At 34.1% G+C, this 25479-nt stretch overlaps 2 protein-coding genes across 2 annotated transcripts in view; one reads left to right on the plus strand and one right to left on the minus strand.

Annotated features, from left to right (window-relative positions):
• Positions 1-25479, minus strand: part of bop1 (BOP1 ribosomal biogenesis factor) — a 163349-nt gene that overhangs the window by 50859 nt on the left and 87011 nt on the right. The window lies entirely within an intron of this gene.
• On the plus strand, positions 11480-23436 carry scxa (scleraxis bHLH transcription factor a). Its single transcript, XM_039737402.1, has 2 exons — positions 11480-12353; positions 22879-23436. The coding sequence occupies exons 1-2, from the start codon at positions 11691-11693 to the stop codon at positions 22915-22917; spliced, it is 702 nt and encodes a 233-aa protein (XP_039593336.1). The 5' UTR covers positions 11480-11690; the 3' UTR covers positions 22918-23436.

Genomic DNA, 25479 nt, shown 5'->3' on the forward strand with positions numbered 1-25479 from the left:
AAAACAACTGGTGCAGGAACAGTATCTATATGGTGGTTGTCTTGACCCTGCTATAAAATGCATAAACATAGTAAACATTATAAATAATACCTACTGTTTCAGGATTAAAGTTAAAAAAGTATGTTTATTTTAAAAATTTTCCATTTGCCACATTCATCTTATTTTACCAATACACAATGAAACTGTCCATGACAGCAACTGATAATAAGGTAAGGTAAGGTAAAGTTTTTTTGAAATGTAAAACTAATAATGGTAAAACATTGATTCTCTGCAAGAAACAGGAGACAAAGGTTTTTTCTTTAATGCACACTTATTAACATGCAATACACACACACACACAGTACCAGTAATGTTATTGGTTTGCCCTATAACTTTTTGCTTAATACAGCTTCCAGAGTTGTGCAGTATCAAACAGAAGTTGCTTTATTACGACATAAGCACTAGATTCCTGAAAAATCATGTTTTACAAAAAAGATAACCTGGTTTAGATTAGATTCATTAAAGATTAACATTCATGTATGTATCAGTTACACCCTCTAAGAGCCAACAGGTGTGTTAAAGAATAGGCACAGACCAGAAAAAAAAATATAATGCCATCTTATTGCTTAAAAATACTTGCAATATGCATATGTAATACCCTTTTTCTTCTATTTAGCTACTTGGAGAAAGGTTCTGTATGCATGTGAGAATACTTTTCTTATTGATTAAATAAACTTTTATTTTATTCTCCATCCATTTCTTTTAAGCTCCAAAGTCACCAGTTTGCAGAATCAATAAAACCAACTTAACTAAAATTTACAGTGCATCTGGAAAGTATTCACAGCGCATCACTTTTTCCACATTTTGTTATGTTACAGCCTTATTCCAAAATGGATTAAATTCATTTGTTTGCTCAGAATTCTACACACAACACCCTGTAATGACAACGTGAAAAAAGTTTACTTGAGGTTTTTGCAAATTTATTAAAAATAAAAAAACCTGAGAAAGCACACGTACATAAGTATTCACAGCCTTTGCCATGAAGCTCCAAATTGAGCTCAGGTGCATCCTGTTTCCCCTGATCATCCTTGAGATGTTTTTGCAGCTTAATTGGAGTCCACCTGTGGTAAATTCAGTTGATTGGACATGATTTGGAAAGGCACACACCTGTCCCACAGTTGACAGTCCATGTCAGAGAGCACAAACCAAGCATGAAGTCAAAGGAATTGTCTGTAGACCTCTGAAACAGGATTGTCTCGAGGCACAAATCTGGGGAAGGTTACAGAAAAATTTCTGCTGCTTTGAAGGTCCCAATGAGCACAGTGGCCTCCATCATCCATAAGTGGAAGAAGTTCGAAACCACCAGGACTCTTCCTAGAGCTGGCCAGTCATCTAAACTGAGCGATTGGGGGAGAAGGGCCTTAGTCAGGGAGGTGACCAAGAACCCGATGGTCACTCTGTCAGAGCTCCAGAGGTCCTCTGTGGAGAGAGGAGAACCTTCCAGAAGTACAACCATCTCCGCAGCAATCCACCAATCAGGCCTCTATGGTAGAGTGGCCAGACGGAAGCCACTCCTTAGTAAAAGGCACATGGCAGCCCACCTGGAGTTTGCCAAAAGGCACCTGAAGGACTCTCAGACCATGAGAAACAAAATTCTCTGGTCTGATGAGACAAAGATTGAACTCTTTGGTGTGAATGCCAGGCGTCACGTTTGGAGGTAACCAGGCACCGCTCATCACCAGGCCAATACCATCCCTACAGTGAATCATGGTGGAGGCAGCAGCAGGAACTGGGAGACTAGTCAGAGACTACAGAGACATCCTGGATGAAAACCTGCTCCAGAGTGCTCTTGACCTCAGACTGGGGCGACAGTTCATCTTTCAGCAGGACAACAACCCTAAGCACACAGCCAAGATATCAAAGGAGTGGCTTCAGGACAACTCTGTGAATGTCCTTGAGTGGCCCAGCCAGAGCCCAGACTTGAATCTGATTAAACATCTCTGGAGAGATCTTAAAATGGCAGTGCACCGACGCTTCCCATCCAACCTGATGGAGCTTGAGAGGTGCTGCAAAGAGGAATGGGTGAAACTGGCCAAGGATAGGTGTGCCAAGCTTGTGGCATCATATTCAAAAAGACTTGAGGCTTTAATTGCTGCCAAAGGTGCATTGACGAAGTATTGAGCAAAGGCTGTGAATACTTATGTACATGTGATTTCTCAGTTTTTTTATTTTTAATAAATTTGCAAAAACCTCAAGTAAACTTTTTTCACATTATCATTACAGGGTGTTGTGTGTAGAATTCTGAGCAAACAAATGAATTTAATCCATTTTAGAATAAGGCTGTAACATAAAATGTGGAAAAAGTAATGCGCTGTGAATACTTTCTGGATGCACTGTGTGTCTATACTTAGGTCCTGTGATGTATGAAATCAGATGTGCAATTAAGAATCTCCAGGCAAAAAGATTAATTTAATGTTAATTAGCAGCAAAAACAGGTCACTAATTAAGAAAATGTTAGAATGAAAACCTGTAGCCACTGCGGCCCTCCGGGACTGGAGTTGGGGACCCCTGATCTGAGATACAGAAGAAAATTATCAAGCCATCACCTTATGTACAGAACAATTCACAAAAAAAAATCTATTTATTCATCCTTTCTCTACAATTCAAGGAAAAGTTTGAGGAACCAAAGCATACCCCTGAAAACTGTGCATAATGTAAAAATCAACCTGGATAAGACAAGCTCACTGCAGGGGATACTCACACATATGATATACTGTCCTCTGTTAACCTAACATATATGTCAATGAAGGTGTAGGAAGCCATTTGGCCTAGATCTCCAGGACTCTGACTGTGTTTGACTGTGCCTTTAACTTCCTATGTTATAAATGACTGTGGACCTTTTGGAGTGGACTGGAGGTTTTTGTTTTTTCTCTCTTCCAGTGTCATCAGGCCATAGTTTGACAATTAAATAATGGACAGATTAACCTAAATTGATTCCAGGGCTATAAGTTTCAAACTACTGTTGTGTGTCTATGTACTCATTATGTAGTTAGCAAACTTTGCATTGCACACTATTCTACACCTGCATTCTGTGAAGATTGCAGTATGAAAATAAACTGAACTGAACTGAATGTTTTAGGACATACAGAGAGGAGAGGAAAAAACACCTTTTGACTTTCATGAATGTGCAAGATCCATAAAGAATCGGTCTCATTCAGAATCTAACACTGGTCTTTGGAACTATGATTAAACTGTTAATATTTCACTTATCAATTCACAACACACCAAAACCATTTCTAACTCTTTGATATGAACACCAACACCAAAAATTGAACCATGCCTCTTAAGTGTAGAGATTAAACACAGCAAAAGAAATTGAGGTCACTGGTTCAAATCCTACACCTCATTCAGTCCACACAAATCACTCAACTCTTCTTTTCTTATTACAATAAAATGCATGTGGTGCCGCACTTTTAGCAGAACAATCTGAAATAGAAGAGGCGATAAAAGTATTTCTTAAAGTAGCAATTTATTTTTAGGAGAAAAAAATCTTTTCACCTTTAAAAGGTATAACAGGCATGTAATATATTCAGTTGAACCTAAAAAGCCACCAATTCTTTGGCACAATGCATTGTACGTCTTAACTTGATTTTTAAAAAAAAGGCATGGAAAAATATTATTGTGCCCTTTTAACATAAAAAGTGGGAAAACAAACACTTAAAAAAAAAAAATACTAGCCAATGCAGTTTTTCTTCCACAAAGTTGCTGCCCCTAGTCTAATTTTAAATTAATTGGAGGCATCAGTTTTCCTGACCCTAACAGGTTGCCTGTTCCCAAGTTACAACTCCCAGTATTTTCTTTTTAATAACTGCAGCTGTTGTATCTGAATCAAATTAAAAGTTTGAAAAGAGAGAGTGAGAGAGAAAGCCTAAAAATGATATAGCCAAATCCAGACAGTCCTGCTCTCCCTGTGCCGCAGTACAAGCTGGAGCACAGACATCCTAATGGCTCAGTTGGGGCGTCTGAGATCCAGTGGAGGGGGATTATTTCCGAATTTTGACAGGTCTCTGACCCACGACAGACCCGAGTCAGAATAGCTCAATAACTCTAGGATTTAGGGGGGAAAATATTCGGCAAGAACTTTTTACAGCTGGCAATGTGGATTAAATGTCGGAAAACGGGGGAGGAAGTAAAAGGAAATAATTACAATCATATGCTGCACTGTACTTCGAAACTTGGGGGGGGGTGGAGGTTTGGGGTGGTTGCTGAAAATATGCACTGTTAGACCTGGATAATAATAAGCATTGTCATTTGTTGCTTAAAATGTCAGCATTCATGAGGTTAAAAAAGTCACATCTAAGAAACAAGCTGATGTGTTTCTGAACACAGATAATGGGAGCTGTCATTGTTTTAAACCCACACATTTATTTTAAAAATGAACTGCTACTGCAGAGGAACAGGTTACAGATGTTAGCAAACAACTGTGCCACTATTCTTTTTTAGATCATACTCATCATTGCAGGTCTTATAATTAAGTAAATGCATCTGTATCAGACATACAACATGACAGTCTCACTTAAAGAAAGCCTATAATCAGGTATAGTGTGTAAGATCAAATCTAGTGACGTACTTTCAATTGTAAATATCTAAATTAAAGTGAAAAATAAACAAACATTTAATAAGCCTAAGTTGAGACTGAGGAGGAAAACGACATACTGTGCAAGTCAAAATTAGGGTAGGTTTAAATGTCTATGTGGTGCAAAATTATACAGCAGGATTCTGGGATATCAAATTCTAATGTATTTCCATTTACTAGGTCATCATTGTAGATCAGTGCTAAACTTAGTTTTAAACAAAGTATGACTACCCTTTTTCATTTTGTATGAAATAATTATGTTTTCTGTTATGATCAAGTGTATTTCCTATTAAAGACATATCTTTTAAAATACAAATATTCCTCAGTGAGTTCAAGCACAGGTTTAAGAAAACTTGATAAGCCGACATCATTTTCTGAGTAAGATTTCTGCACCTTGTCTTGCCCCTGCAACAATAGGCAACAAACGTCCAGATTCAAGTATAGAAAATTAATAAATGAATATGTGTTTTTTTGTAATTATCCCAAATGAATGACTGACTCCGTTAACAACCATCTTGGTAGACTGTGGTAAAGTAATTAATTCACCAATCTGTTCAAATCAGTACAGCACGGAGATATATAGGACAAAGCCAAAGATGGGATTCAATAGAAACAGAAATGTTTAGAATGCCCTGAAACCATGAAGTGTGATTGATGGTAGAATTATCACATTGAAAAGGCAAATGAAATAAAACTACAATGAAACAGCATTAAAGGTTATAACATGTTCAGGTTAAAATATTATTAAGCAAAAATAAAACCCCATTAATTTCTGAGTGTCTTTACTTTTGATTCTTTCCTATTCACAACTTCTTAAAACTTGACATGGTTGGTTTCACTGAAGACATGGATAGCGCTCAAAATCGTATCTTCTCTATGATTTGGTGAACGGAACAAATGACTGTAAAAACCAATCTTAAGAGAAGATCACCACCACTACAGTCCAAGACATTTAGTCAACTGGTGAGACTACATTTAGAATACTGTGTTATCAACTGTGGCCAATACAAAAGAAACAGAATATCAGCATCCGAGAATCACACACCTCAAAATTCTCAAGTATTCTTAGTTCAAGAAATGTGATCCAGTAAAGTTTTTTCAGGCTAAAACTCAATCATCTATCTATCTATCTATATCTATATATATATATATATATATAATTCACTAAGGCAAGCCAACCATGGAAAGCACGCCGGAAGGGGCGTGGATTCACCGAGCTGCCAACAAGTAAGACACCTATGGCGCATGCAGGAAGGTGCCACGCCCACCAACTCCAAGACCATTGGATACCACGACAACTCGCAGAGCCATGCCCACCAACTCCTGGCACCTCCGAGCCACATTGACTGTTCATAGAGGCATGTTTCTCGCGGAGGTGAATCGCCATATGCAGTGTGTAAAACGGTTTGTGAGGGGTATCCCATGGGATCCTTAAAACATTCCTTTACAACTGAGGTTAAAACACAATGAAGTAAGCAGTCTTTAAAAAACGAGTTTTCGGTTACGACGCATGACCGCGTGCATTATAGCAAACTGTTTTACATGCTACATACAGTAATTCGCATCCGCGACAAACATGCGTCTTCTTAGATACTCCTGCAGGAACACGGAAAGTTTACATGAGTCACAGGTGCATCTGGACTGTGCAAAGATGACGACTCCTCAAGTGACGAGTTGGAGGTGGGCACATGAGCGATGGCAGTCTGCCAGTTTTCAGTCACGGACGATTGTTGGTTCGTTCCCTACATTGTTATAATGTTGCTTTTCTTGCTGATTTATTACATTACCGATTTTTCAAATGTTAATTTTCTCCCTATGCTTAAAAATCATGAATAAACTGGCCTGATTATGTCGCGTATGGTACGCCGTGGGTTGGCTAGTCTACTTGATTACACCAATGAAAACAGAATTAAGATGAAAATCAGAACACAATGCTTCATACGAAAGGACAAATGGAAACAAGCTATCAATTTGTGAACTTAAAAGTAGAAGCCCTGACAACTTTAAAAAAACTGGTATAGGAGGCACTGAAGCATTTTCAGTCTTACCTCATTTGTAATTATCTCGTTGTTGGTAAACTATTTAGTAATGCAAGTTAGATTCATGATAATTAAGAGTCCATACTAACTTAGTTTCATGACAAACGTTGTAACGCTGCTATTACACGTAAAATGATGTTTAGGTTTATAGCAATACCATTCTAATCACATGCATAAAGCACAAGAATTACATTTTGTTAATGACGAGATACTGTAAAAGGTAGCAATTACAACAAAGCATCTATTTTATCTTCATTAAACCATCCACTAATTTTCTAACCTGCGCATACAGTTCAAAATAGCTGATGCCTATGCTAATCCATCACAAGGCATATCACATATACCTACATTCACATCATACCAAGCCAATTCATAGCTGCCAGTTAACATTAAGACAGATATGCTTCAGATGTGGCCAGAGAAAAACTGACAAGAGACTTAAGAGATAACTTGCAAAATACACACAGGCACTGCCCAGACTTCAAATGCAGGATGCAAGAGCACTAACCACTGTGTTGCAATAATGCCCCCGCTTTATTCATGTTCTTTAGTATTGACTGTCCAGAACACTGGATAGCCATTTTTTACCAAAAAAAAACAAAACAAACTACAAAGCACAAAGCAGATATGCAATTAAAAAAAACAAACAAAAAAAAAACCAAACAACAACATAAAACTAAACCATGACAGTCTTCATTATAAAAAAAATATTTCCTCTTTTTTTCCCCTCAGCTGTCATTGAATACTGTATACCTGATCTAATAAATAGTCAATTACTAATGGCACACAAAATCATCACTCTTAAAATCTTTTACGGGTATGGAACATATTAGGATAATTAATTCTGCATGACCTTATACAGTAACACCTGCCGATTTTACTTTTATTGTGAGGAAATAACCAAAACCTTTTGATAGTAAAATTTAACAAATATTATATATCTGGATCATACATATTGTACTTGACACTAAGCTAATATTTCAGGTAGTGAAAAAACAGTGATTGTGCTTCCTCTTAGAAAAGTTAAGTTAGCTTGGAGCTAAAATTACTGGCACAAAAATAATACCAAGAAAAACAAACTTTATACATGTACACACATACACACAGTCCAAAAAACTCTGAGCATACAAATGCAGAGGTTGAATATTAGGATAATAAAACTTGGTTTACAATCATAATATGAATAAATTATATTTAGATTTTATTGAAAAAAATACACAGAAATTATTAAGGCCATACTTTAACAAAATCTGTGCATTATATTATTAAATGAGAAATATTAATTAATTACAACAGCATTGGAACTATACTAGATGAATGACTGGAACCTCTAAGGTCCGTTTCCACCCTTGTCTGGAGGCAGGTTTTGGCTGACTGTAGCCCTGATAATGAAAAAAGTGTGTGTTTATAAAATTGAAGGATGGATGAAATGTCTAGCTCCCAAAAAGTTCTTATCCTATCACTGCTATACACAAAACAGAAAAAAGCAGAATGCGTAGTACATCAAAGACAAGGGTTAATTGGTGCCCTTCACACACTGCTACAAAATCATCCACCAGCTTCTTGTGACACTAACCCACAAAAGCTACTATTTGTAGTATTGCCCATCCATAAATGATATTTCATGTTTTTGGTCATAAGTCCAGTTTTTACCTCAGATGTTTAAATTGTTGTAAAAATGTTCCTTAATTTCTTCTTAAAACAGTTTCTATCAATGTGCTATTGTAGTTAATGACAACAGCAACATATAATTTCTCTCCATTATTCTTTGCTGAAGAACAAACAAATACTGAATCAGTTAAATAAAACATGGATCTGTAAAGTACTATATTTTTTTTGTGGTGATACAACACAGAAAACAAAATTAAGAAATTTGTTCATAATACTTTATATTATTGCTTTAACATAATAAAAGTGAAATTAAAAATGACAAAAAAGATATTGAAAATTAAATAGCAAAAGCTTTGTACCATCTATGAAAAACTGAGGTAATCTGCTGGCTTTATAAAGGTGCCTTATGAAAATACAATATTTACCCATCCATTTATAAAGTCAGCCTAATTTATTTCAGGATCACATGACCAGAAGATTTCCCAACAGCACTCTGTGTAAGACAGGGACAATCTCTGATGACCAGCAGATCATAAAGAAATAGTTAAATAATTTTTAAGATATCTTGGATCCCACTTTAAATATTCTTTAAAAGAATGTTATGCATGTACCTTCCTGTTTGTACAAATTAATCAGCAATGTATTATGAAAAATTAAATAAAAAAATAAAAACACCATATGATTACATTCATAAAAGGGTGCCGGGAGTTTAGGAGTGTATTCCAGCAACACTAGGTAAAAAGCAGGGAAGCAGCTTGGCAAAGAATACATTTCATTGCATGGCCCAAACAAGCACCCACCCACACTCAGGTAACTTGCAGACAGTTTGGAATTAATAATCAACAAAACCAATATGTCTTTAGGGTTTTAGGTAGAAAATCGTAAAATCCAGATGAAACCCCACCTAGAAACCAAGAGATTTTGCATATTACCATACAAATTCATGCCCAATAACCAGTCAGTCATGGAATTTAAATATAGGGTACTGCATTCACCAAGCAGTCGTATTTTTTTCATCTAGCTTTAAAAATAACTAATAACTTAAAAAGTTCAACGTTTATTTGCATTCATAAGATTATACCAGTAAAGATTTTAGCTTTTCAGAATAACCCCACTCTTAGAAAGAAAAGTCCTTATTTGAAAAATAGTGTTAATTTTTTTTTTTATGAAAGCCTATTTTAATTACAAAGTGGTTCATTTAAAATTTCAATTTAATGCTTACAAATTCTGCAAATTAAAATTTTCAATGTTTAAATGTCATTAACAGTGTATGGACTTTTTGGAGAATATTTCTGTTTTTCATATTCCCAGCCCCCCCTCCAAAAAAGTAAACAGCAATACATTAATGAAAGGACGGTAAATAATTTTAAGGGTAGAAACTAACTTGAATAAATAAATCTTTAGTGTGTAATGATTTAATGTTTACTTTAAATATGGAATGAAATATGATTTCATAAATAAGTATCTTTGCATAAATGTGCTTTGCACCATAACAAGTGTCAGCTTTCTGCTGTCACTTGTTTTATGACCGTTCAGAATAATGAAATTCAGTAAATGCTTTCAGCAGTTGACATCAAGTTTTTGGGGGCTGGGTGGAGTACTTTCTGATGCAATTTTCCAAGATTGTTGGGACCATGTGGCTAACCATTTGGTTTTAACATTTGTTGTGACCTCAACGAGCCCCCCCACCCCACCCCCCCTGTCTGTCCTACAAACACCTCACCTTGAAAATGTCTACATAATACCCCAAAGAAAGAAAGAAAATAACTAAGGAAGTTTTTGAACTCAAACAACCTCTTCTTTTTGTGAGTGGATTTAATGCATTAAGGACTAATTAGGTTTTTACAAATATGTTCCTTCTTTATTTTATTTTGTTACATTAACCTTTGATTTCATGTGGATTATTCTAGGTTGTTTGTGCATAATTGAATTTTGATTTCTAATGTTTAACTGGCAGGATATCCAATGTGTTAATTTGTTAAACTAATATTTAAATATCCCACATTTGTCCAGAAAAAAATAAATAAATAAAAAGGATGGCGATTTTTACTTGATATATACTTTTAGCCTTTTATGCATGATTCTTATGATATCTATTATAATGTAGGCCCTTTAATTACTTGCATTTAACTTATAAATCACAGAGGCTGCAATGCTTGCTGGTTGTTTTCAGTAACACTAATGGTTTATCAGTGGCTCCAGCAATTAAACATATGAAACCTTCCCACTATTTTCTGAGCTCACAGTTTCTATTACAGTGCTTATTGTGACAAACTTGTGTGCAAAGCAAATACACTGTGGATAGGATACTCACAATATTACTTCATTAACGGATATATGCACATCTATGTACACACATACACACTGGTCCTATTTAGTGTTGTCAAAGATGCTCATATACCTTTCTAGGAAGCAACAAACCCGAGAATCTACTCAAAATCCAGGAGTCAAACCTAGGTTCTTTAAGTGGTCTTAGTATACATCTCAAGTGTTTTGCTGTTGAACCTCCTCACATATTCATCTTACTTACACAAAAAATAAATGATGCAAGGTAATGTTTGAAATAAACAATTCATCAGAAATTTAGCTTTAAAAAATTAAGCAAATAAAATATGCTCTTCTGTAGTCTGTACATTTCAACATAAAAGGGTTAAAAAGATTAATAATTTTAGAAATCACTGCCACATTATAGTATAACTATTAGATTTCATTGATTTGGGGAAAAAAGGAAGGGGGCTACAAACATAAAAAAGCACATTTTCAGCAGTTGGCTCATGAAAGACGGAATTCAGGTCAGATTTTAATGGGTTAATGCTTTAATGTTTTTAACTGCAGCTGGAAAGGTTTGGTCATGCAGTTTAGTGTGTGGAGTCAAACTATAGCCCACAAAGGAAAAAAGCACACATAAACACAGAAGACAATCCTCTGATTCACCCCACCAGCTGTGATCATCAAGGGATTCTGCCATCTTAACCAGCATTTCAAGAATTGCATGACATGATGGCTTTACTACGCTCTTAGCCCTCACAAAGGACATGCAAGGAGAAAAAAATTCTGAATGGACAGCACGGTTTGCTAAAATATCCTGAACACAACTTCTACACTTAAGTACTACTGCAAGCCACTATAGGGTTAAAAACTATTACTAGTAGCACAGCTAATATGCCAGGTTCCAGCCAGCAGGCTGTGGGATTTGCATATGTATTCAAAAGGGGGAGAAGGCTTACCAGACACTCCCACAGGCTATAAAGTCAAACCATACTGAAACACTCAGACAGAAATCACACGTGCATGTGCAAAGTAGGAATAACTTTTACTTAATAACTATTCTAAAACACAAAAAGGGACACTGCAACTCTTATAAGGAATCTCTCAGAAAAGTGGAGGCAAAGATTTTGAAAGAAGATTTCTTAAAGCATGTGTGTATGTTTGAAATACACTGCTTCCCAGTATTTTTGCCTTTAGTATATTCTAAGTTTAGCATTACAGTATATAGACATTCATATGTAAAATCTACCAAAAAGGCTTTTTTCTTTCTACTTTTCTTGATAAGGGAACTTTTTATAAACATGTCCTATGCTATGCTTCGTTCAGCTCACAGCAGGTTTCTCTATTCTGAGATTAACATGATGTCAGAGGATGAGGAGAATGGTAGCGAGAGCTCAGGTTCTGATGACAAATCTTTTCACATGGATGCATCGGGATACGAGCTGAAAGTTGGAAGTAAAAGGAAGTCCGGGAGTCGGAGAGATTCTCAGCATATGTCAGGTGACATACGACAAAGGAGCGCAGCAAATGCACGTGAACGAGACCGTACAAATAGTGTCAACACGGCATTCACAGCACTAAGGACTCTTATTCCCACAGAGCCAGCTGACCGTAAGCTCTCAAAGATTGAAACATTGCGTTTGGCTTCCAGTTACATCTCTCACCTAGGAAACGTGTTACTGGTTGGAGAAGCATGTGGAGATGGGCAACCCTGCCACACCACCACCTCCTTTTATCATCACAGTAGTCCTGGAAGAGACAGTGAGAACTCACAGCCAAAACAGATCTGCACCTTCTGTCTCAGCAACCAGAGAAAGATGGTGAGTAATTTACTGAAATATTATCACACATAAAATTGTTTATTTGGATTCTAAGCACTGAAGTGTGAACAACAATTAACTTAGTTTTGAAGTTAGACCATTAAAGATGAAGGGAAAAAAAATATATGCACAGTGCTTGTGGTCCTGACTGATGACTCCATTGATTTTTTTAAAGTGCTTATAAAGTATATTTTTTCATGCATAAAAACTAGAGAAGAAATTATAACAACTATGCCTATATTAATTGAAATACAAATGCAGGCTGCAAAAGACAAAGTCCTTTGCTGTAGTTAAATCTCATCACAGGTGAAAACTGCCTTTTGTTAAAGTCTTGAAACATATATGTAAGAGCTGACCTATTCTCAGGCATATATACCTATACATATTATGTGTGTAAAACGGATACGTTTAATGCATATGCATAAAGTTGTTCTTGTAAGAGATTGTACAAAGTCTAAAATTCTAACTTTGGACATATCAGGAATAAACATATGAACTTTAGTAAGGGCTCCAAGGAAGAAATTAAATAGTTACAAACATAGTAATAAAAATATGTAAATAATCTTCTGATTGCAAACGTGGATGCATGGTTTCCATAAAACAGTCATTAAGACATATAGTTACCAAGAAAATGACTTAGTTCTATGATATTTTAAATATGAACAAAATATATATATATTTTTTTTTACAAATTATTATAATTATCTGTCAGCTAGAGCAAGACATCTTGTTTAAAAATAAATAAATAAATCACAGAAAACATAAAAATAAATGCAAAGACCTTTTAAACATTTGCTGTATTCCCTGACGTACCTGGAGGTTACCATGTAATGATTTTAATCTACATCCTGTGTAGATCTAAAGCACACTGTTGACTCTTAATTAATATTACCATCAGATTTATATGCTTTTTTAAACACAGAAAAGGTTTGATATTTAAAAAAGATATAATTTCAGTCTACTTAAAAGCATTATTTCACAGGGTTATAATCATACTTGTCTTGAACTTTAAAAGATTAAATGTCAGCAGTCTGTTTATGTAGAAGAGATACAGTTTCCAAGTTAATGTGAATACATTAAATTTTACATTTCATTCCTTGACCCAAGCAGGTTTCAAATGTGCACTGTGTTTCATCATTGCCAGTTCTACACAAAGGATATGGGATTAAGAAGGGATGAAAACATGAGATATTATTTCAGCTTCATGGAAAAAATACTAATGAAACACTGTCTAAAAAATTTTTTCACATATTAACACCCTTCACCATGGTTAAGCACTATAAGCCCAAATTTCCATTTAAATTACCAGTGAATGACTTAGGTGAAATCATAAAGTAACTGCTACACTTAATCCACAAACAATCTTTAAACATCTTATAAATACAGAACACAAAAAGAAAAAACACTGGAAAATAATCTCTGCCAAATTTCAACTAATAGGGAGCTGAAACATAATTTTTTACAATGTATTTAATATAATATTTCAAAGATATTAAATCAAAAGCACAAAAAAAAATCTTTGCAAAAACTTCACAATATTAAGCATTTACTTATGAACACCAGGTAGCTGCAATTATTAAAAGAAGTCTGGTAGCTCTTGGAAAGTGTGCAGACAGGTATTACAATTGTTCATATAAAGGTAAACTAATCATTAGTCACAAAAATATTGGTATTACACAGTAAAAGTAAAAATTGAACAAAGCGACATGCTAAAATCTATTTAAACAGTATAAATACTGTATCTATATTTTACATATGGCAACTGTAAGACAGTCTGAGTGTTTAAAGCTAAGACGATACCAAGTAAAAGAAAACATTAAATGCCGAAAATTTTTTTATTGACTCTTCCCTGGTCATAAAAGTTAGCATTCCAATTTACACATCAAATTCAATATTTACTACAGGTCTGGATAGCAGAAAACAATTACATATTTATTATGGAAAACAAAAAGATTTCAAATGTGCATAAAGTATCATAATACAGTACAAGTTCTTAAAGGAAGTTCTATTCATCCTTTTCTTCCTGAATATTACATCTCTGTTCATGTATACAACACAGAGTAACTATTTATAAAAGATGACCTTTATTATATTATCTATTTAAATTTTACGTTAAAAAAGAAATGTTCTAGTTCTGAATACAAAAATAAAATTATCATCGCTAAAGGCTACTGTTTTGTGGAAATAAATATACTACTATTTTTAGTAGGAACAGACAAAGTCAAATATGAAGTTAAATCTATCAAGATACAAAAGCCAAGTTCTTGCTGTGAGCATGCAATGGTTGTTTAAATTAAAAATACCCAATGCAAAATTTGTCAGAAGACACAAATTAGATCACCTTCCACTGACTTTTGAATATTTTAATTCATAGGCTGTAAAGTTAATCACATTACACTCAATATATAATAAAATAAATAAAGAAGGAAAATTTCAAACAGCAGTTCAAATTTCTAAATTCACTGCATTTTTAACAAATAGTTTAAACTACTTGTGAATGAAAGTCAAAACATAATTTAGATTCAGTTTAACAAATCAAAACTACGTCTACCGCCAGAATAAATTGTAGGCCCCACTGTCTTATACTTCTAAATGCAAATACATAAATTATAGGAGCGAAAGTTTTTAAAATGGTAAAATTCACCTTCAGTATAAAAAGAACAAGAAGATACATACATGTATTTAATTTGCATCAAACATTAAAAAAAAATGTAAAATTTAAATGCATTATAAAAGATTTCTTTGGCATATTACATTGTATTAAAACTACACCTTTGTATAGACAGAGCTAGATCCAAAATCTGACCAACAATACATTTACTTAAAAAACACATGCCAGCAAGTAGTAGTAGTGATATTAGTATTGCCAAATGTAGAGTACAATGAAATTCTTAACTGCATGTATGAAACGAAAGGTAAACAAAGCTGAAATACATTTTTGAACAAATACCTCTAGAGAACATAATGCAACCATAATTAGAAAACAAATAATTGAATGGAAATTAACATTTAAAATAAGACTTTACTAGAATTAACTTGATACTACCGAAAAATGTAAATGTTGCATTAAATTGATCTGAACTTCTTTCAATAAAATTGTTCAATGTTTAATAATACACAAGTAAACCACAAAAAATAAAATCTACTCCATACCATTTCTGATTTTGAGTTCTAGTTTCCTTTGCAATACAGTTGGGGATACCATGGAAATGCCAAACCACTTTTACAATATCTTATGCTAGACTAAAAATTCTTGTGCCAGCTCAACTGACATCTTATTCCTCTAAGTAAAATAAGCAAATACATATTATATGATGGGAATGTACATGATTATTATAATACAGATGCTAAAGGAAAAAAACAAACAACTTTCATAATCTGTTAATCAATCTGAAATTAAACAATGCTGAACACAGTCTAAAGGAACACAAAATACTGTAGAACCATATCTTATGTGAGGGATATCCTCCTAGTGACCAAGGGAAAAAATTGTGGACAGTGAAATAACTGTAGACTAACACTTGTATTTGTCCTAACAATTAATGAATGTGGTTTTATGGTTAATGTGTATATTATGCTTATACATTAATGTCTGAGATACATAATAAAAGCATCAATACCTTAAAATAGAGCTGACCCTTATATATCAATGTTATTTACTAGCCACTCAGGCTTTGCGCTTATACAGACCTGGCATGTTGCGCAACTCTAATACAACCAGAGTTAGAGCAGGGTTTTTTTCCATAAAAAAGGTGAGATTTACACATTATAAAATGTATGCAGAGAATGATAGAGCGAAGATGCAGGAAGACGAGACCTTACTGCTTCTTAGGTTTGCTATAGGTGAGATGGAGCAAGAGTACAGGAGGCGTAAATTTCTCTTTTTTTCTTTTTTTGCACCATCAAATGCTGCAGTGAGTGAAAGCAATGTATTCCTCTTTCTTACACCACTGCATGCCATAGTGAATGCTCAGAAGACATTTCTTGTACCATAAGAAAAAAGCACTCCATCACACACCATGCAAAGTGTAATATTTCAAGTCTTTATATTATGTTGTAAAATCTTAGAAAGCTAAATCCATGTTAAGATTATACTGTAAACAACCAAGCTAAGATAGTTTTGTAATAAACCTGATCTTAAAGCATCTCACAAGACAATAATAATAAAACACAAAACTGGTTGGTAAAAATGGGATGGCATACTCTTCTTTACAAACTCAACTAAACACACTGAAAACCACTCTGCCTTAAATTTCAGAAGTAACACCTGTTCCTTACTTTAAAAAAGGCAATAGTTTATACACTTCTTCCATTTTATTCCACAATACATTACTTAGCAACTACCTGAAGTAACTTTTATATGTGAAAAGTGAGATGCTCTGTTTACTTTTTAAAAAAAACAAAAACAAATAGGGATGCTCTGATCAGGTATTTTTAGGGCTGATACTGATCACTGATACCATGTTACTGGATGGACTGATTCAGAGATTTTATCTCTTAAAAAAAAAACTTTGACAATATGCTCCTGCATAACCAGACATGCACAAGCATTATGTTCTATACTGTTAAAAAAAAGATTTAACTTTGGTATTTTTTAATTAAACTACTGACTACAGGTGTCACCTGTTTGTTTTTTTATTAACAAAATGAAATTCTGCAGGCTCATTGTTCAGTGACCATAAAAATACTAAAATAAATAAAATTCCCTTATAATAATACTATTTTAAACCAATAAAATATGTAGAGAAGATATTTATCCAGAAAACATATGTCATTAAACAAAATAAAATGCTTTAATTTTCTTAATTGTAAGCATTCGTATTGTTTAACTTCTTCTGAAACGCATTTAATCGAAACAATTTAAAAAAAAAAAAGTTTCTTAGGCAAGCAGTGTTCATTTTAATTAAAGGTCAAAATAAAAAAAAAAAGGTCTGAACTCATTACAGGAGCGTTTCCTGCCATTTGTCTAATTGCCCAGGATGACTCCTCCTATTCCCTTTTCTCAATTTATTACTCCACTGTTGTTAATATAAAGGCTAATACTCAAATCTTCTCTTTTCCTGGTAAAGTCTGCCTGACTGCTCTCTGTTTACAGGTAGTTACAGCAAAAAAAATGACTACTAACATAATACCTTGCATAAAGGAGCACAACAACTAAACTGCTGTGAAAAAAAATTGTGATTGGCTAATTTACTGATCACTGATAAAGAGTCTTTCACATTGAAAATCGGCCAATTTAGATAGGTGGCCGATCAATCAAATCATCACAATTAACAAATAAAGGAGCTAAAAACTGTAACAGTTAATTACCAAAACAAGAAAAGTTCACTTCCAGATGTTTAAATGTACCAATAACAACACTAAAGCAAAAGCAAAATACATGTTAAATGCCTTAGATAATAAAGACCATAAAATGTTTATCTTGGTATTTCAGCACAGGCTTCATCATACAGACCATAATATAGATTTAAATAAACATTCAAATATTTACCAAAGGATGATTCTTGTACACCATAAGAGCGGTTTTTGCATGGAAGAAATGTAAACATCATTAAAAAAATCATTAAAATAAGAAAGTCATCAGCACATTACACAACTCTTAGTCAGATGGGATGTCAGGCTTAATAAATGCAAATCCTACATCTTGTTGCCTTGATGAGTTCAGAAAACACAACGATTGATTGCAGGTGATGACAAATTAGGACTCCGTGAAGACTTCCCAAGACAGTTGCAGATTTCCAAAGTATTGGCAGGTTGCCACATTCTGACAGCCAATAACATGCTACCTGACAGAGAAGGGGCCTTTAAGAAGGCTTGCAGGTATGGTAAGTTCACCCACAATCTTTGCTCTTTTATTTTCCCTTTCAAATTCTGTCGTAGTAAGACAAACCAAAGACATCAAATAGGTACTCCTCTCTATTTGTGCAGGCCGGACACTCATGTTCTTTTTTTTTTTTTATCTTTGTTGCATCATATTTTCAAGCGAGCAGTGTTTAGCTGTCAGCCCTTGAACACAAAAGCTGATCCCTACAACTTAATACAAGTTTGATTTTGTTGGAGTGAGTCACAGACTGGCCTAACCAAGTAGTTTATGATATTAAAAAAAAACATGACTGGTGGTCACTGGAGACTCATTAACAGTATGCAAATAATACAGTTTGCTACTGGAAATTGCTGGAAAAGTCACACAGTATGATATGCCTTAAAATGCTTGATTTTATAGCAGGTTTGTGTTACAATGAAGCAAAAAAAGGGGTTAAACTATCATGTATCCCTCTCTCCAAGAAAAGCAGGTAAACAGACAGTTCTACATCTATCCATCTATCTGGAGAATGTGAGAAGACATTCACATTGACCACCTCATAGACAGCATGACTGTGTATGGTGTAGACTGGCTTCTAGGGGCAAATTTACCTAAAACTAGTATTCACAGTCTAGGCCAGAAATCATACCTATGAGCAGTTATAAACAAGATAATTTGGATAATTGTTTTTAATGTACTAGACAGTCTATTAGCCCAACTAGAGCAGGATTTGTGTTTGTAGAAAAAAGGAATGGCAAACTATGGCAGGGTACTGAATATAAGGATTAAATAAAAAACAATCAAAACAAGTTAATTTTTTTCATTAATACTGTCATAAGTGGATCATGTCAGTCATTCAATAATATTCACCAAATTTGATTTAACATGACATATTTTAGAAAAAATCAGGGAAGTAGAAGACAATTTAATACAGCATCCAAACATCATGAGTACTTGGTAACCTCTTATGGTTTTAACCAATACCCACTGCACTTTTTGACCTTATGTTAATGTACTGAATATTTTAGGTCAATAGGTTCAAATTATTGGTTGTCCCGATACTGACCAACAAAAACCTGCTTGAATTCCTTAAGCTTAAATTGTATTAAACTTAGAAGAATTATTTATTATTGCTCCAGCACTGAGACATCTGGACACCTCTTTCAAATATCAGTCTGAACATACTTAAAACGGGGGATTCACAGGTGCTGTTCCAGAATATTTCATGTCAGAGACAGAGAATTACTGGCTATAATACTGTATTAGCGTTAGATAAAAACAGTAACATTGGCATGACGGTGCAGAATTAACCTTCATTTATTGTTTTTTTTTTTTTTTTTATAAAATCAATTTATCTAAAGGCAGCTAAGAAATGAAATGTTTGGCAAGCAATATGGGAGTTGTTCTTTGGTATATATAACTATTTCATATTGTGGATGGCATGGAGGTGCAGTAATTAGCATAGCTATCTCATGGATCTAGCCTCCTGGATTTGAATCCTACACCCAGTTTTTGTGAGCTTAGAGTCTGCACACTTTCCCTATTTCTGTGTGGGGTTTTTCTGTAGGGAATCCCACTTTTTCAACCACACTCCAAAGATGTGCAGATTTGATTAACTAATGATTCCAATTTGGCCTTGTGTGAGTGTGGATGTGTGGCAATGAATAGGCTCATGTACCCCTACTGGGAGTTGTTTTCTGTCTTACATCCACTGCAGGTGGATTTAAAAATTGGATCCAGTACAAGTGAATTTGAGAATTTTATGCTGTTATGTTATGCAAAATTACTAGAGAGCTAATTGATTATTCATACATTTTTGCCAGCAGTATATGGTGAAGTATAACAGGTACCAGTATATACACTGGCAAGACTAGATTGAAGCACAATTTCTACTTTTTAACAGAATACCTGCAAAAAAGAAGAAAATTTACTCTTGTCAAAAATACACTTTAAGATAGGTCAGCTGAAGTGAATGGAACAGCTGGGAAATCTGTGACAATTCAAAACAATCAAAATTATTAAAGATTCTATTTCACCAAGGCAAAGGCACATTTTGTCTGGGAATGGCAACCAACATCACACACAGAACTAGAGGAAACAATGACATTCCAATTACTCTCATTCTCACCAGAGCACAAGAAGTAATGCAAGCCAGGTGCACACAAAGGAAAAAGGTGAGAACGGAAAATCTGACTAACGGTTTCCAAACTGCATTTCCTGGCCAGACAACCTGGTCTTTAAGAAAATACAGTCTAATAAACTGTTTGCATCTATCAAAGAAGAGAGGTTAATTTAAAAACTGATAAATAATCAAAAGCCAAATACCTTCTGGCACAGGCCTGCTGATACCCTGTGCATTATTAAAACACATGGTATGATATGCAGTACATCTGCATATAGATACTGCACATTCATACAAGATGCACAGTGTTACAGGATGCCTGTGACATATTTGTATACACACAATAAATAACTGTGTGTATATAATGTCTGTTAAAGACAAGAGCTTCAGTTAGTGCTCAGGAGAGAAGCTTCATCTTTTTTGGTCTGACTGTTAATAAATTAAGACTACCTTAGCATTCGCTAAATTCTTTGCAACATAAAATATAAACAGTGCTGCAGTTCACTATCAGTTGAGCATCATTTTCAGAGTTGACTTGGTAATCTAAATAAAAATTACAGCTCCTTAATAACAATTCACTTGTACTCCTGCAAAGTCCACAGTTGTCTATTCTTGAACACCTGATTTAAGTCTACAAATGATTTTTCTTTAACAAAAACTGTACTATTCACAGTGTACCACAAAATGGTATTTTCCCAAACTCAACAATATCACATTAGGATTAAAAGTAAAAGAAGTTAATTTCTAAGTGAGGAAATGGATAAAATTCCAGTATACCTGAAAGAATTCCATGATGTAACTCTACTTTTTCATGCAGCTATGTACTACACCAGGGATGTCCAACTCTGAACCTGGAGGGCAGCAGGTTTTCCTTCCTGACACTTTTAAATCAGTGACCAATCTATGTTGTTAACCGAGTTATTTACTCATTATTTTGTTTTGTTTTTTAAGACTCAGTTCTCCAAATTGCTTTTTTCCATGCAAGGCAGCAAAACAAAAATAAGATGTGAAATTAGTCAATAGATGACCAGCTAAGTCAAGCCTTTTGTCTAAAAACAAAATTTCACTCTAACCAGTTCCTTAATTAAAAGCCACTTCTTGCTGTTAATGAAGCACTTTATTTAATTCCACGGCTTGTTGGTGGTCTCTGTCTTCCACAGCAGACATTTTCAAAACCATTAATTTTGATTTTTCAAAGAGCACTGTAAAAATGTTTTGTGGACCTGAGCAGATCAACATTTCTGAGAATTTTATGATGGACACAGGCCAGCTAGTTATGTGTTGGATTATTTTATAGCTGATTATTGCCTCACTAATTAAGGTAACAACAAAACAATTAAGGGGAGTCTTAAATAGAAAGTCAATAAAAATTAAAGAAAGCCAAGTTAATTAGCTGCAAAAACTAGTCACTAAATAGTAAAATGGTTAGAATGAAAACCTGCAGCTACTGTTGGCTCTCCAGGATCGAAGTTGGCCACTACTGTACTTGCATGCATACACACCCACTGTCTTAAAGAGTTTCCCCATTACTATAAATGGCACATTAAATTCATACATTAATGATAACTGCAATGAACTGCATGCACCTGTGTAATGCTAAATAAATTTGGAGATTAAAAGGACAAAAAACAGAATGGCACCCAATGACTGAACCAAGGAGTTTAATTGGCCCACAATGTGGGATATATGTCACTAAACAAGAGGGTGTGTAGTTATGAGAAATGTTAACTTAGTGCTACTCATAGTACACCTGTGTGTGTGTGTGTGTGTGTGTACCAATTAGCTTCCATTATTATTGTAACAGTGAATTAAAGTAAGAGCAGCAGAGGTGACCACATAAATAGGAGTATAAATAAATAAAGGAGTGCAATGCTTATAAATACTGCAAAGTGTTACATTTAGAAACATGCAATAAAGCACAATTTGTAGAATTAGTTTCACTTCCATCCCATAGCATAGGTGATTACCATTTTAAATTGTATTCTGTTGGTTCTTCATGAAGTGATGTCACACATTTTATATGCACTCGATTTGCTTGATTCTTTAATAAAGCAGCACACACTGGCACCAATGAATACAGTCTATGTTCTTAAAACATGTGCCAAGACACTGTAGGTAGGCACTTAAGGACAGCTACAAACACTTCTACCTGAAAGACCAAACCATTCTGGCTAACAGTGCCGAGTCTTAGCTATAGTATCCTTCTTTTTCACTGAGTAATGGGCACTGTAATAATGCAGGCCCTTTTGTTTGAATTTCTTTGTGAGAACTCAGTTAAGAAATTCAACTTATGTATAGTTACTTAAGACTGTATCTTGGGGGGACGGGGTTAAATCACAGCATTGAAAATGCATACATACAGTTATTTTTAGTTATTGTCTAAATTTTATTTAACAATTTAAAATGATCAATGTATACATTTTGGTGGCATTATATGAACCATTCTTTTAGACCATGTTAAACCACTAAGGCTCTTAATGAATGAATTGAGGTCCCACAATAACCTGCTACTGTTCAGCAGTAAATAAGTATACACTGGATAAAACAGCATGTATATGTTCATATGCTGACAAAAAACTGTGTTTTTTTTTCACTTGTAGACCAAAGACCGTGACAGAAAAACAGCCCTAAGAAGTTAACGATGGAAAAACTTATATTTTGGAAAAACAAACTCTAAATGAAGTACCTATCTTCAAGAAGGAATTTCGGGAAAAGAAAACATTACAGAAGATGGACATCTTGTAAACACTGCTTGGGATATTACTACATCATACTGACTGTGTGGCTTCTTTTTGGATTTCACAAGTAAATGGAAATGAAGTGATTTTGATCCTTAACCCAAAAGCCATATTTCCTTGTGATGGTTTTGCTTCAAAATTTTAGTATAACAATTTTAAACAATTAAACATATTCATTTGCTGACAGTAAGAAGTACCATTACAAAAGTCAGATGAAATAATTCTTCTACTGATACCTAATGAGAAAGGCAGAAGAAAAATAATTCAATAGACATTCTTTGGACTTCAATTTTAGGAAGGGTGTACTTAAAAGGTTTCTGAAACAGACAAATTTGAAAGTATGAGACACACTTTAAATATGAATGATTCTTCTAGTAATAAAATGATCTTTTCATGCCTTTTATTGGTCATTAACTGAAATCATTTCCAGTTCAGGTCATCTTTTTGTTCTATTCTATTTAAATACATGTGGCAATTTATGCGCTAGGATATCTGAACAAACTGAATATACAGCCATTGCAAATCTATTATTCTAAAAAGGGAAAACAACATTAACACCATCCTTTTTTTCATATCACTAAGGTGTTTTGAAATTATTTTAAAATAATAAATGTACATTGAAACTTACATCATGCATGCTTAGTTAACATCACTGGATGTAAATGAGAAACAATGTGGTGTTTAGAATTTACATATCCAAAAATTCCAAAACAATTTTTTTTTCTAATAATGGAAAGGGTAAAGGATATTATAATGGAAGGATATTATAAATATCAGGATTTATTATAAAAAGATATGGAACTTTATTCGATGAGGTTTGTGGTAGCTTTAAAAAGAACTGATAACATCTGGAAACTAAAAAAAAAAAAACATATGAAAACTTTTAAATGTGTCTACTTTCTGTACCATACAGTTACTTCATTTATGAATCGCTTTGTATAATTAAAAGAAGCAGCTGTTTTATTATACTAAGATATTCAATTTTCAGTTTAAAAATATAAACAAATACATTTCTGTCAAAAAAATGCACTTTAAAGTGTAGCAAAAATGGTTAAGTGGAGGCAAAAAACTCACTGTTTGCAGATATCATTCAGACACGGAAATCTTACATAAAAACACGTAGTACTCACTTCTACATATTAGTTTCTTCAGGAATCATTTAGCAGCCATAACTACCCAAAGTAAATAACCTAAATATGGTGCAAGTTAGAAATGCGTAATTAGCTTCTGCAACCTGAGATAAGGTTGTCTGATCTGTTCTTAACATAATCCTTATACCATAATTTCCCACCAGGTTACCATCTCCATAACATAACCAACGTGGAACATATGTCTGGGGAATCTGTGACCTTTGCTGAAGCACATCTGGCATTCACATGCCAGAATTTGTCATTCACAGAAAGGAACTAGAAGCTAAAGCATGACACCTGAAGAAAAGAAATAATGCAAACTCCTAAACAAGAGATAGTTTGTTTTTACAGTAAATGGGCTCTGTTCATGCATGCTAAAAATCAAACCAAAATCGGACATAGTGACTTCCAACAGTATCACTGAAATTACTCTTTTTTCCACATTTTAGTATTCAGTGATAGAATATTTACTGTTTGTTGTTAATATCCCTGATTTAAGGCCTGTCTTATATAACTCAAGACAACTGTAAAGGAAAAAGGGCTTATAAGAGATTTATCAATTAATTTATTGAATAGAGCACTACAGCTAAGATATAGAAGTCAAGATGCATTTTTACATATTTTATTAAATAAAAAGCAATGCAGAGTGAGAGAGAGACAAATAGAGGCATATAAAATATACAGTATGCACACAGGCATATATAAATACATAAATACAGTACAAATCTGCTACTTTTATTGTAAAGAAAATTCCTTTAGGCCTTAGGAATTTAACATTCATTTGGAGGTTAACCACTCTTGCAGATTTTGATGGTACATTGTACTTGGTTTACCAAGATTATCACATTTTGCAGGACAAATATTTGTTTACTTGCAAAATTGTTCTACTGAAGATTAGTTAGCAACGTATGGTTTATGGCAATTTTAAAATTTCTGCTATAGATTATCTGTGGAATTTAAGTCGTGACTTTGAAAAAAACACTGGAGTATAAACTTCTTATAAACTACTACTTTTCAAGCCACTTAATAGTATCTTTGTCTTAGAGGTCACTGTCTTGCTGAAAAAATGTTATCCTTATTTCAGATCTTTCACAGTTTTAGTCCAGTGTAATACCACTTTACTCTGTATTTTGGCAATTCTACCATTTCCTACCAGTGAAACCAACCAACAACAGAATGCTGCCACCTCCGTACTTCATGTTGGGAGGATTTTTTTTATTAATGAATAAATGATCAGCTATGTTCTTTTATTCACTGCTTACTTAATTTGGCATTAAGCTCAAATATCTCAATTTTGTTTTGACAGGGGGCGGCACGGTGGCGCAGTGGTAGC

Source organism: Polypterus senegalus, chromosome 15 (genome assembly GCF_016835505.1).
Source record: "Polypterus senegalus isolate Bchr_013 chromosome 15, ASM1683550v1, whole genome shotgun sequence".
Lineage (NCBI taxonomy): Eukaryota > Metazoa > Chordata > Cladistia > Polypteriformes > Polypteridae > Polypterus > Polypterus senegalus.

Excerpts from the sequence above, each read along its gene's own strand:
- scxa (XM_039737402.1), top strand. The coding sequence starts at position 11,691 with ATGTTTGAAATACACTGCTTCCCAGTATTTTTGCCTTTAGTATATTCT. Across the intron at positions 12,354-22,878 it reads TCAGCAACCAGAGAAAGATG|ACCAAAGACCGTGACAGAAA; the intron begins GTGAGTAATTTA and ends TTTCACTTGTAG.